General features: G+C 35.3%; 1 protein-coding gene and 1 non-coding gene across 2 annotated transcripts; both read left to right on the forward strand.

Moving 5' to 3' along the window:
* Nucleotides 1-5,389: 5,389 nt before the first annotated feature.
* TRNAL-CAA (transfer RNA leucine (anticodon CAA)) lies at nt 5,390-5,473 on the forward strand. Its single transcript has one exon. It is a non-coding gene; the product is annotated as a tRNA-Leu (tRNA).
* A 2,560-nt stretch (nt 5,474-8,033) lies between these two features.
* Nucleotides 8,034-10,256, forward strand: LOC148844061 (uncharacterized). The gene has a single exon (XM_088956595.1). The coding sequence runs from the start codon at nt 8,078-8,080 to the stop codon at nt 9,971-9,973; it is 1,896 nt and encodes a 631-aa protein (XP_088812721.1). The 5' UTR covers nt 8,034-8,077; the 3' UTR covers nt 9,974-10,256.
* The last annotated feature ends 3,678 nt before the right edge of the window (nt 10,257-13,934 follow it).

The raw sequence follows: 13,934 nt of genomic DNA on the forward strand, positions 1-13,934 counted from the left end.
TTTAGACAGGTTAAAGGGATGTTTTTCCATCATTATGATGTTGCATCACTCTAATTCCTCATGATTCTTTACTTTTCTGATTGGGCAATTGGTGAGGTTTAGGTTTAGATCAATCCTAACCAAACCGGAGTTGTAAAACCTCTAACCCTATTCCTATTGCAACGTGAGGGTTGAGATCAGGCTGGGTTTGAGTTGCATTCCGGTTGGTCTGACTTTTCTACTTCTTTCTGCCAAATGTTCTTATTTCTTAAATTCAAGGGTTGGGGTTAATTCAATTTTTTTATTATATATAAGAGGTAAAATACTTTAACATACCCTGAGTTTTCATAAATTGATTTAAATGTAACTTGTGGGATGACCCCATTGGATATTCACATATGAATTCATTTAAAATTTTTAAAATCATATTTTGCCCTTTCTATTTCCTTTTAACATATGACCTAACCACGAAAACCTTAGCTCATTAATGAAGATTGATTGCTCCTTTCTCTGTTTTATATTGGTCCAATTCATTAACATTGCATTAATCAGTATGTGTAACAGTATCAAAAGCTAAACCACCATTAGGCATCCTCTTTCCCAAAACGAATGCAGAATAACCACTATTCAGGAAACTTTGGTTTCCTCTTTTTGTATAGAGCTTTCCACTGAATCAGGCTCCAACCAATAAATAAGCACATAACTGGTTTGAACACGATTATGTGTCCTTTGCATTTTAGGAAGCAATTGGAAGTTTAAATCTTTTAATGATCCTGCTTGTCAAAACTAATCAGCCAGCCACCATTGTATGGTGGAAGGTGGAACTTGCTTTCCCTCTTTGTGCATCTCTCTCTCTTTGTATGCATATTTTTTGGTAGGGTCAAGACTAATAGAATTAGCTCAGAACTTCAATACACCGATGACTTGATCTCTTCCAAAAATGCAAGGCAAAACTAGTAAAACAGGACTTAATAATTCACACAAGAGTTAAAACATAAAAGCAGGCAAAGTTGAAAAATAAGCTTAATAGGCTTTTAAGCATTAAGATTGAGATGTGGAGTGATCAAGCTTGCAGTAAACTCCAACCACCACCCACATGAGAGGAGATAGAGGGCAAAGCCATTCCCCCTTTCGTCTATTCCTAAATGACTTTCTATTTCTCCTAAACCCTAACCTACACAAACATATAATTAGAGAATCATTTGATGAAAGCCCCACATTGCTTTTTGTTAGAAGTTGTTGCCACTATCTAACAGGTGAAGAGCTATTTGGTACGCCATTGCTTGATACAAAAAAAAAAAAAAAAAAAGGAAAAGGCGATACAAAAAAAAGTCATTCACATCTTTTACACTATCACTGAAGAAGGCATTTTGATTGCTGTCACTGGAGAACCTATGTACACATGCCATGTCAGCAATTTTAACCATGTAAGAACTGATATTTTCAGGAATTGTTAAATTATCGAAGTGAAAGTGAAAGGGTAAATCATTCAAGCAAATAATAAAAGGAAGATTTAATGCTTTAAACAGCCAAATGAGTATATTTTTTCGAGGTTAACTAATGGAATACTAATGGAGGGGGGATTTTTATTGCAAATGAAAGTATAGAGGTATATTTGCCACAAATCCCATAGTATGGAGGGTCTTTGTATCTATGTTCAGAATTGGGTGATATACAAAATTGATACTTTGAACCACTGTTTTTAAAACCAGACCGGACCGGATGGTCGGATCGGAAAAACCGGGAATCGGTCACCTGACCAGTTTTGTTTTCCTCAAAAACTGCTTTTTCCTCCAAAATTGTTGATTTTAGTCAGCAAACCGCTGAACCGGTCAGTTAACCATTCGAACTGTTCGAATAGTTTTGACTGTTTTTCAAAATTTTAATTTTTTTGTTAGAACGAGCCGACCATTTGGGTCGAACGGTCGAATCGTTTGAACCAGTAACCGGACCCCTGACCAGTTCAGTCACCGGTTTGTTTTAAAAACCATGCTTTGAACCTTGGTTCTGATTGGCCAATTAGTCATTTATTCAATGTTTTAATTCAGTTTTTAAAATTTTATGTATAAAAATATATTGAAAGTTGCTATTTATGGCTAAACAGAAGATTTTTTTTTATGAAAATAGCAGGGCAAGGTGTTTATGACTTGTTGGTATGTATAGATCTCAAAAAGTTATGGTCTTTGGAAATTTATGTACACACTTCAATATGCAATCTGCAACCTGTTCTCCGGGTCGAATGGGTCAATTGCCTATAAGAGATGATATTTGATCAGATCAACGGTTTTTGACTAATCTCTAAATTTTAAGAAAATTGAATTCTGAATCATGACTAAATGACGGTTTGGATGATTTGACCAAAAACGGGTTGAAAATATCACTTATTTTTTTAAATCCTATTGGTCAATTAGTTATTGATTTTGTGATTTTGAAACAGCTAATAGATCCGCTACAAGAAAATCAACATCATCAAATCATCTATTTTATCATTAACATGTTCCTATGAGATTTTAGAAATTCCTTCCGACCTCGTTTTTATTACCCAAGTGAACACATTAACATACAACTGCAAATGAGAAAGCATACCGTTTGCCTTAGATTCTTCATCACACATTTGGAATATAATGACTGGGATCATTAGACTATTAGATGGGAGACCCGTTTAGACTGATGTACCACATACATGGTGTATCATTATTTAACTTTGACTCTTTGTAATATTTTTTGTGGAATCCATCCGAAATGACCCATTGTACCAAATTGGATAAAATAGGAATCTAGAGACCTCTTTTTCTTATGCTGTTTAGAAATCGAGATGCCATTAGTTTTTAGAAATGAGAGTTTAGTTTTTCAATGCAAAATATTTATCAGGGAAAAGATGTTTCAGATGAACAACTTAAAGAAGGGATGAATTGGATTTTAGGTGCTTACCATCTTGGCCTATCAAGCAATAAATATAATATGCTTTGTACACATACAATAGATGAAAGTGAAACCGAATGCTTAATCTGAAACTGAACTGATTCAGTCTCAAGTTTTATTTTGGATTTTCGGTTTTTGGGCTGGGATTGGATCAAGAATTCAGATCCTTTTTTGTTTTCGTTGAGCCTAAGCCTAATCTTTAGGTAGCCTGAACGCCGTTCAACTCTGCCCCGATTATACACATTCAAACATATATATTTGTATATATATTTGCATATATTCGTACATATATGTCTACATATTTGCATAAATACATATATACATGTAATTATAAAATTGGTTTATAGAACAATTCGAGCGTAACGCAGGCCAAGTGCATCAAATTACAATGCGAGCTGGGCTGGTTTCGGATTGGGAAGAATGGGCTTAACCTCAGCCTCGGTTTGGGCTCAGGCCATAGGCCCAAATCTTAAAATTGGGCCTGGGTTGATGACCATAAAGCCGACCCAACCTGTCTTATTGGCTCCCCTAGATACAATCAAGGATTATAATATTGACACATATCGTATCAGCATTGGACCTCACTCGCAGGATACGTCACAATTGGATACTTATCCTACCAGTCGTGTGTATCAGTCCGATACGTTATTGTATCAACACATATTGTATAGTATCAGGCAATATGATTCGATACATCGATATGACAAGCATCCGTGTCCATGCTTTCGTCTGACAACAACAAATCATGTCTCACTTTAAAAAAAAAAATGAGACAGGCGTGATTTGAACATAAAACCAAAGTTGTCCAATGACCAAGAGCATATGTCTCTTCAACGACCAAGCCACTTACCACTTTTTTATAATAAAAGAAATACATTAACCTTTATGAACATTAAAATCTAATAGTCTACATATAACCCAAATAAACAATATATACTAATATTCAACAACTTTAACTATAAATTAAAAAGAATAATTTTTAAAATTAGCATTTTATGAACAATGGAATAAATAATTTATCAAATCTACATATATACCAAAAATTGATTTTTAATTTCAAGAAATTTATACAAATAAAATTATTATTAATAGACTAATTATTTTAGTACTTAAAATTTATAAATTTGCACATTATATATATTCAATTTTTTATAAATTATTATTTAATATTTTAATTTTCATTAAATAATAATGTATTTACTATTTACAAAAATAAAAATAGTATTTACAAAATATTTGAGAATATAACATAAATTGAATTGGCCAATTCCACTAATCTACATTTATATAAAAATACAATAATTTTGTATTTTAGAAATTTTATAAAATAAAAATATTAATAACGGAATAATTATTTTGGTAATTAAAATTTATGAATTTTCATATGATATATATCTTCAAAATTTTAATAGATTTGATATATTTTAAGTTAAGATTATACATTTCTTATAAATTATTAATTAATACTTTACTTTACAATTTATAATAACATATTTATTTTTTAAAAAATGAAAATGTTGTTTACCAAACATTTGAGAATTGATTTTTTTAATGTTATAAAATAAAATAATAAAATATAAATATTGATATAATAATTCAAATAGAATAGTTGCATATGTTTTGTGCCTTGGACTTTAATAGAAAATAAAATGATAATGGTTTTATGCATGCATTAATTTCTAAGAATCTATATAATATGTCTTAGATTCTTTATTGATGCATTATCAATAAAATTGCATAATATCTATGCATCTTGCTATATTAGTTGTAATATATTTCTTCATTTATACCATTAAAATATAAAGCTCATATGTATTTATATATTATTTATAATTATTTTAACATTAAACTTAATATTATTAATATATTTATGGAATTTCTGTGCATTTCCCTAGCATATTCAAGCGTTTTCATTTGTATTCATGCGTTTCCCAAGTAAATCTGTATCCGTATCCATATCCAAGTTGTTCGATACGATACCCGATACCGATACTTTGATCATTGGTAGATGGATTATTTTTCAACTCCACCCAAAGATACAATTTATGTTGGTGCAAGTTGGCATTTTATACAACCATCAAAAGAACACACAAAAAAGGAAAAAATAGCATAGAGTTAGCATTCTTTAGATTCAGGCTTTCTAGTCATTTTGATGTGAACCTAATCCAAAACTGCCCATTAAATTTTATTTATTTATTTATTTTTAAAGGTAACCTGCCCAATAAATTGCAAGGATTAGCCCAATAAATTGTTCAGGAGGTTGTGGAACTAATAATAATAATGTTACACAATAGTAATAAAATACATGGAATCCACATCTTTCATTGTGGGGCCATGAATTTATCACTAGTGTGAAACATTATCATTTGATTCAGCAGTCGAATAACACCAACGCGGCGGATTTGAAGGGGTTATAAAATTAGAAAGCCTAATTGTGATTGTGAGTGATAATTAGAAATAAATAGATAGATTAATGTTAACACGCTTCGTCAGGATGGCCGAGTGGTCTAAGGCGCCAGACTCAAGTTCTGGTCTTCGAGAGAGGGCGTGGGTTCAAATCCCACTTCTGACAAACGTTTTATTGAAAGAAATTTATTTTTGACCCTTTTCTCAAAGGATCAAGAGAACAACGCCTATTGCATTTTTTTATTTGAAGGAAAGAAAATAAAAGCTATTACCTATAACCAGAACTATATTGGCTAACCTATCAGCACATCTATTAGCTTCTCTATAAACTATAGAAATATATTATTATTGGTACAAAAGGGCCGGAGCCTAGAGTGCAACTAGGGGTGTCAATTGATTGGATTTGATCCGATCCAATCCATCGTGAGTCCATTATAAATGGATCAGGTCCAATCCAATCCAATGAATGTTTTGAACCAATTTGGACTGGTCTAATTCAATGTCTAGACCGTCTAATCTATTTATATTCATTTTGATTTAGATTAGTTTCTACCCAAATTCGGTCCATTGACACATATATTCTTATCTTATATCAATGGACTAGATATTGAATTAATCCAACTCAATCAAATACAAATTTGTTACAGATAGACGAGGTCCAATCCAATATAATAAATATTTTGGACTGGATTGGTCCACTCCAATATGTCTTGTTGGTTCGTCCAATCCATCCAAATTGATTTTGGACTGGACGAGGTCCAATCCAAAACCAGTTCATTGACATCCTTAAGTGCAACTAAACAACGATTCAACCTACTAATTAGGGCACCTTTGAGACTTCAAAGCTATGATAGTTGATAGCATGGTTTCAAAACCGGACTGGACCTGACAATCAGACCAGGAAATCAGGAACTGGTCATTTAATCGGTTCTGTTTAACCCCAAAACCGTTGTTTGGCTAAAAACCGTTGATTTGGTTAACAAACTGCTGATTCAGGTGATTGAAACATTGAATCGTTCAACCCGGGAATGATTTTGGCCATTTTTTGGGTTTTTTTATTTATTTTTATTTTTTCTATTAGAGCGGGCTGTCCATTCGGACCAGATGGTTGGACCGTTCGACCTAGCAACCAAACCCCATAATGGTTTCCTATTTGGTCTAATTTTAAAATCCTTGGTTGATAGAGAGTCGGGCTCAACGTTAAAGGGGTAGAATCCTTTGTTAAGAACTTGCATGAGCCCAACATGAATTGCCCATAGTTCAGCCATGTCATTTGAAGTAAGTCCAATAGGAACAAGAATCCTCCACCCTAGGGGTATAATCAAGCTGAGTCAAATCGAGTTTTGGGAGGATTTAGCTCGAGCTCGACTCCAAAACTCGGAACTCAAAACTCAATGAGTTTGATTGAGTTTTGAGTTTTATACTTGAACTTGACTCGAGCCAATATTTGCAAGCTACTCAAGCTCAATTTAACTCGAACCAATTATAAATATATTGCTATTAAAAGTTATAAATAAATTATTATAAATAAAATATATGATTGAAAACTTGATTATATATTAAAAATAATAAATAAATCAATACTATGAAATGTTATAAATAAAATTATATAATTATAAATAAATTAATAAAAATAATATTTATTTGTATTATAAATAAAAAATATTAAAAATATTTTATTAGAATCTCGATTAGGCTTGCGAACTACTTGAGTCTTGAGCTAGATATTACAAAGCTCAAACTCGGCTCAATTAGCTACTTGACCCAACTCGATATTCTTCGAACCGAGTTCGAGTATTTGCCAAGCTGAGCCCGAGTAAGACTGTGCATACCCGCTAAAGCTAAGCTTGTTTAGACCACAAATGCCAGATGAAAAAATTGAAGTCATTTTTCCACTCCCATTTGTTATACCTTGAAGTTGAACTCAACAGTCTTGTGTGGATGTGAGATGTATCAAGCTAAGAGTGTTGCCAAGTGGCACTCATTGGCATAGCCACATGGCAAAATGACAGTGTGACTTGGTGAACCAAAAAGTTGCCATGAAGGGTTTCAAAGGGAGAAAGTAACTCCAAGTAATAGTAATTACTATTAATTGCTAATCAGATTTAATTAATATTTGGTTTGGTGTTTTTAATGCAATTATATCTCTCTAAACCACCACTTAAAATCAGATCCATCTAGGAGACGCCATCCATAGCTTTGCTTTTCTCCATAATCTACTAATGTCACATGTATTTCTTTTTAACTATTTAAGTATTTAACTAATGTCACATCTTTGTATTTGTACTCTTCTCAAACTGAGCCAAAGATGGTTTCAGCAAGTGTGTATACAGATTATAGTTCATAATCTGGTTTCTAATTTTCTGTGAAATGAAAATTTTCCAAAAAATTGAACAAAAGGGAAAACAACCAGACTTTTTCTTTTTCTTTTATAAACAACAAAAGTGTTTGTGCATGACTGAACAGAAGAAGAAGGAGAAGAACTGTTAAGGGGCATATTTTGCATTTTTTTTTCCTTAAATATTTCAATTTAATATATATTTGAAAATTTGATAAATGGTAAAGGGCATATTTTGAAAATTTGATGAACTGTTAAGGGCAAAATATTCTTTCCGTCAATTTAACGACAACACCGAAACTTCCATGTAATTTCTAAATATCGTATGGGTACTTAAGTAATTAAGCCCATGATTTTTGAAAGCCTCTTTATCTTCTCCTGTGTCCTTGGACGGACAATTTCCTACTGACTGCTGAGTTCTAGCTTTATGAAATGCTCAATACCTACGATTTCTCCCTTCCTAAAACCCTAAACCCTTTTCTCTCTTGTCACCAATGGGTCGCCCTGAAACGACTCTCTGGCTCTCTCTCTACAACTCTAACCCCAACCCGAATTCCTTCTCCAATAAAGTCGACGAACTTCCCCATTCAGGCAATAACCTCTATCTCCCAACGAAATGCTCCTCATCGTCGGAATGCCAGGGCTTTCGCCGGACGGAGCAAGAAAAAACCCGGCGGACCATCCACGGGCCGCATCGAAGGTAACGCTGAGCTCCGGCGAGAAGCCAAGAAGAACGCACGCCGGAAAAGCAAGAGACTCGCCGAGAACCTCTTCTACCGGCTTAAGAACCCCAATCGCAACCAGGCCGACAGTTTCTCGGAAGAGGAGCTTCAAATGATCGGTTTGGGTTACGATCGCATGGTTCGTTTTATGGAGAAAGACGACCCCAATCTCCGGCACCCGTACGACTGGTACAAGTACGGTGAATTCGGCCCTTACTCGTGGCGCGGGATTGTCGTAGGTGATCCAATCCGCGGTCGGTTCTCTGACGAGTGCGTTAGTTTAATTGGTGAAGTTCGAGACCATGAGGAGTGGGAAAAGATCGAACAGTTCGAAATGGCGACGGATTTTACTCGGAGGTTGAAGTCCATGGATCGAACAGTGGGGTTTAGGTATTTCTGGGTCTTCGTTCGACATCCCAAGTGGAAAATTACAGAGCTGCCATGGCAGCAGTGGACTCTGGTGTCTGAGGTCGTTCTAGAGGCTGGGAATCAACGTTTGGATAAGTGGACCTTGATGAGGAGACTAGGGAACAAGGCCAGAGCTCTTATCACACAATGCGCAGCTTGGATGCGGCCCGACATAATCTACGTCAAGAGACCAGTGTATCAGTGCAGGTTTGAACCACAAATCGATTTCTTCAAGGCTTTGATGCCTCTGCTAGATCCGGATACTGAACAGGACTACCTGTTTGAGTTGAGACACGAAGATGGAAGAGTTGAGCTGTGTACGTACTTTGGTGGGTTGTGTAAGATTGTGAAAGTCAATCCAAAGGCATTTGTGGATGATGTAGTTAAAGGTTATGAGAAGCTGAGTGATGAAGGGAAGTCAAAGTGCTTGGAGTTCCTGTTGTCGAATCATCCAATTGAGCTCTTGCATCCGTATACTAGGGAATGGAAGGCAAAATTGGAGGAGATGGAGTTGGGGTGTGATGCCCCAGATGAAGATGATGACAATGTGCATGAGACTGAGATCACAGATTCGATTGAAGAAGAAGAAGAAGAAGAAGAAGAAGAAGAAGAAGAAGAAGAAGAAGAAGAAGAAGAAGAAGAAGAAGATGACGATGATGATGATGATGATGATGATGATGAGTATGACAGTGGTGAGTATGACAATTCTGGTAGTGGTGATGAAGATTATGATGATGATCGAGATGATATAGTGATGGACATGGAAGATGGAAATCATGATGAAGAATTGGGGATCAGAGAAGAAGCTTTAAGTGCTGAAGAGACTGAGAAGTACTGGGATGAAAAGTTTAATAAGGCACTTGGAAGCTCTGAAGAAATGGAAAGTTTAGTGAAGCAAAGTGTAGAGGCCTCTACCGCATTCTATAAGAGGCAACTGAAAACAATGGAAAATGAGGCTAAAGAGATGAGTGGGAAAGAGGGAGGTGAGAATGTGAGGCTGGGTAGGGCAAAGGTGAGTGAGGAAGAGTGGAAGTATGTGGGCTATGGCCCTAGGAGAAGGAGGATCAAGAAGAGTACGATGCCTCCTGAACTATTCTTGCGAGCTGCTGTTCGGCCCTTTACATACAGGAATCTAGTTAAGGAGATTGTTTTGACAAGACATGCAATTATAGAAGGTGAAATTGACAGGAAAGATTGAGGCATTTGCTTTTGCAGAAGTATGTTCAGTTGTTCACCCATGATTGTTATTGAGCAAAGATGCAATATAGCATTCCCGAGCAACTTTTGAAATGAGCTATTAATTAGTGACCATATTGTTTACTTCTATTGGTCATCCTAGAGAACCTTCAAAGCTGATGCCAATTTGTAGTTTGTAGGCTTGGTTGTATCAAATATCATCTTTCAAGGTCAGAAAAGAAAGACACGAAAAGTTAAGTTTTTGGAGGATATCAAACAATACAACATTTGGGTTTAATTTCTTAGGTTGTTTTGTTAATCTACATAATTGATCAATTGAATTTGCAGATTGCCATGTTGGATTTATGTGGTAGAAAGTAAAAACAATCAGACACAAAAATTGTTTCACAAACTGGTCTTCATTTGTTTATGAAAAGTAGGTCCCACTAGATGAATAATCAATGAGCATAAGCTTCAGGCTTGAGATAAAGTAATAGAAGTATAAAACAGAGGAAGATTCCCTAGCTGTTTCAATCAACAGTTTTCCCATGTAGCACCTTGAATGACAAGGTGAAATGGTAACACTTTGAACTCTCAATTTGGAAATTGCAGAAATAGAGAAAAGAATGTTGTTCATTTTGTTTTCTTTCACCATGGCATTGAGATGAGTTTTGTCTGCCCGAATTTGTGGATATTTTAATGTATCAATTCAATTTCATTGAAGTGTGTTTAGGCTAGAATGCAAAAGAGAAGATGGAGGACAAAAGAAAGCAGGCAAACAATATGGTTGAAAAGACCAGCAAGTTGAATTTTGGTATAGAGTATAGACATTGTCATTGAGAGTCAAAGAATCATATCAATAAAGGATTCACTATCCTTGACCACAATATTTTTTTTTTCCGGTTATTGGAGCAAGCTGATAATTCTTACAGGGGTCCTGCATTTGGTTCATTAGATGGTCTATCACTGTATCCCATTGTATCTTTTACTTCGTTGATGCCAATATCTTTAACTTGTCATCACAATGATTAATGTTTTGAAATAATTGCTGGGTGTTTAGCTTATGTGTGAAGTATCCTATATATTCTTTTCTATTTTCCATTGCAGATATGTGTTTTACAGTTCTAGGTTTCAAGACAGTTGATGCGCTTGTTTTTTAGTGTACTTCAGCCATATCTACATGCTTCCTCTGATAAAGGACACCATTCATGTGAGTTGCAAGACCAGTCTAGTCTGACCAGATATGAATACAGATACAGATACCAAGGGGAAACAAGGATACAATATTAATTTCTTCATTTTCCACTCCAAGTTCAAACCAACATTTTTGTGAACAAGAAGAACCTTTGCTTTTACTCAGCATTTACAAGAAAAGATACGGGAAGAAGTGTTATTTGGTAAGCAGCAGTACTGTTACAAGATATTTTTATGCATTTAGTAGCTAATCCTTCAGAGGTGGTTAGTGATATTAACTAGGGCTGGAATAAACCATCACAAGACAGAAAGAGAGAGGAATAGAGAGAAGAGAAAGGATAGAGAGAGAGAAAGAAATCCCAAGGAATCACTCCAAGGGTCCTAGAATCATTGTAGGGTTTGTAGGAATCACTCCATACAGCAAGCTTGCAAAAGAGCTTTCGAGAAATCTTCATTCGTTCATTGGCTTTAAAAGGAAGAGAACATGTCTACTTATACAGTGACTTGTGTGAATCGGAATTCTGTTCACTATAATTACAAAAATGCCACTCCTTTTGTGCGTGAAGAAACACAATAACTTTCTGCCTATTAATGCAAATAAACTGAAAATTGAAAGAAAATCCCTTCTATACTAGAAGAACAAGATGCTATAGCCCAGGTCCACATGGGACTATACAATGACGAAAATACCCCTACTGTCCAAAAATACAAAAAACATAAAATTTCAGAAAATTCCAAATTTGATTCTTCAGCTCCTGCATTAGTTAGCCCCAGTTAACCATCTTTTTATGGGTCTTTGAATATCCTTTTACAATTCCCCCTCTTGAGGTATCAATCCCCAGAATATCTGATTATGTCTACTGTTTTGCTAGAGTATTTGGCAAACCTTGGAACCCAAGAAACTGTTACTAAGTTCTTTTTGATAGCTTTTACCTCCTTTAGTATATGCCTATGTGATGCGGATTTGGAAGCAATGGAGAAGTAAGTTAGTGTTCCAATTCCTATACCAATTTTAGAATTCTTTTTGGTTATAGGATATTGTTACTCTTTTATCTTTTTATTTTCAAGTTGTTGGTATCTTTTTTTTTTTTTATTGGAAACAGCAACTTTCATTAATTCTTTAAGAAACTTAGTACAACTGTCACCTTCAAAAAACAAGGTGACCCCTCATCAAATCACAAACAGGCCCAAAAAAGGTTCTGCCTACTAACTCCTTGCTTTGCTAAAGTATCAGCCATTGCATTGGCTGATCTCCTAGTCCATTTAAACCTGACTTCAAGCTCCCTTGTTAGTTGCATAATCTCCTTTACAGGTTGTCTAAGGGACCAGGCACCTAAGCTGTTTGTTTGCATCAACCTATTACCAGTTTCGAGTCTCCCTCCACTTCCAACTGCTGAAAACCCAGCTGTTTAGCCAGCTTGAGCCCTTGTAGGAGTGCCAGGACTTCTGCTCTAAGAGAGTCCCCCAGTCCTATCGGGCCAGAATAAAGGGCCAGGACATTTCCTCCCCCAGCTCTAAAGACACCCCCAATTCCAGAGGGGCCTGGATTACCTACAGAACTGCCATCAAAGTTTAACTTAACAGCCATAGATAATGGGGGCGACAAAGTTGTTGGTATCTTAAGAACTGTTTTTCAGAATTTGCGAAATTACTATTTATCGTAATTCTTGGACTTGGTATTTATAGTATTTCTCATAGTTACTATTTTCAGTAAACTTATAGATCATTATTTTTAGTAATTTCTGGCATCTTTAAGTTGAGTTATTTGTAAGATTAGGAAAGTGTTATTAGAGTTGTTATTAGTAATTAGAGTCCTCATTGGAGTGTCTTTATGGGTCATCCATTGATTTGTCTTAGTTCTAAAGCAATTAAGAGTTGTTTTATGTCAATTTCCTAGTCCAAATTGGTGTCTAAAAGGGAGCTTGCATTTCCTGTGACTAGTTGCAGTACAATCCTGAGACCCCTCAGTGAAACATGAACATGCCAGTGCTTGCACTAATTTCAAGGCACTATATCAACTATTTTTTTTTATTTCAAGCACTGGTGTGTTTGCATTTCAGTGGGAGTTGCATATAACACGGTCTCAGGAAGTCTTTTCACTCTAAAATGGACCATCCAAATTAGCAATGTCTAGTCTGGCTGGACCATATTCAATTGTTCAATCCAAATGATTCAACCATCTAGTCTAATTGACTCTTAACAACATTGACCCCTCACCCCCAAAAAAATAAATAAATGAAAGATAAAAAAAATTGCACTGACACCATTGTAAAATTCAAAAAATTTATTGATCAGTTACTAAATGAGATGTCATCATCCATCTAAGCCTTATCCTAGTTATACAGCTAAACGAATAGTAACTACAAATAAGGATAGGGGTAAAATAGTAATTGCAAATAATCTAGAATTTCATTCTCCCCACCAAGAGTGCAGAACCCTTGTATTTTGCTTTCACTAACTCAAAGTTTCTCACTTGCTTCCTTTAGAGGCTTGCATGTTGCATCTGAGTTCACTGTACCCCAGCTGTGGTTGTCCTTTGAGTTCAATGCCTGTGACCAGTGAGAAACTATAAGAACACAAATCTCACCACTGGAAACAGGCACCTCTTTTCATATGTTTTTATTTTCTTTTCTGTTATAAATGCTGAATACCAATTTGCCAACTGGTTAGAAGTTTTCTCAGGGATTAGCCTGTGTTCAGCAAACCGAAGTTCAGCACCAAGTTAATTGAAAGGCATGGTTTTAAAGTTCAACAAACATCTTAGGCATTCTATCATATTATTAATAGAA

This window comes from Nelumbo lutea, chromosome 8 (assembly GCF_056320005.1).
Source record: "Nelumbo lutea isolate HS-2025 chromosome 8, American lotus-T2T, whole genome shotgun sequence".
Lineage (NCBI taxonomy): Eukaryota > Viridiplantae > Streptophyta > Magnoliopsida > Proteales > Nelumbonaceae > Nelumbo > Nelumbo lutea.

Coding starts and splice junctions, on each gene's coding strand:
- LOC148844061 (XM_088956595.1), top strand. CDS start 8,078: ATGCTCAATACCTACGATTTCTCCCTTCCTAAAACCCTAAACCCTTTT.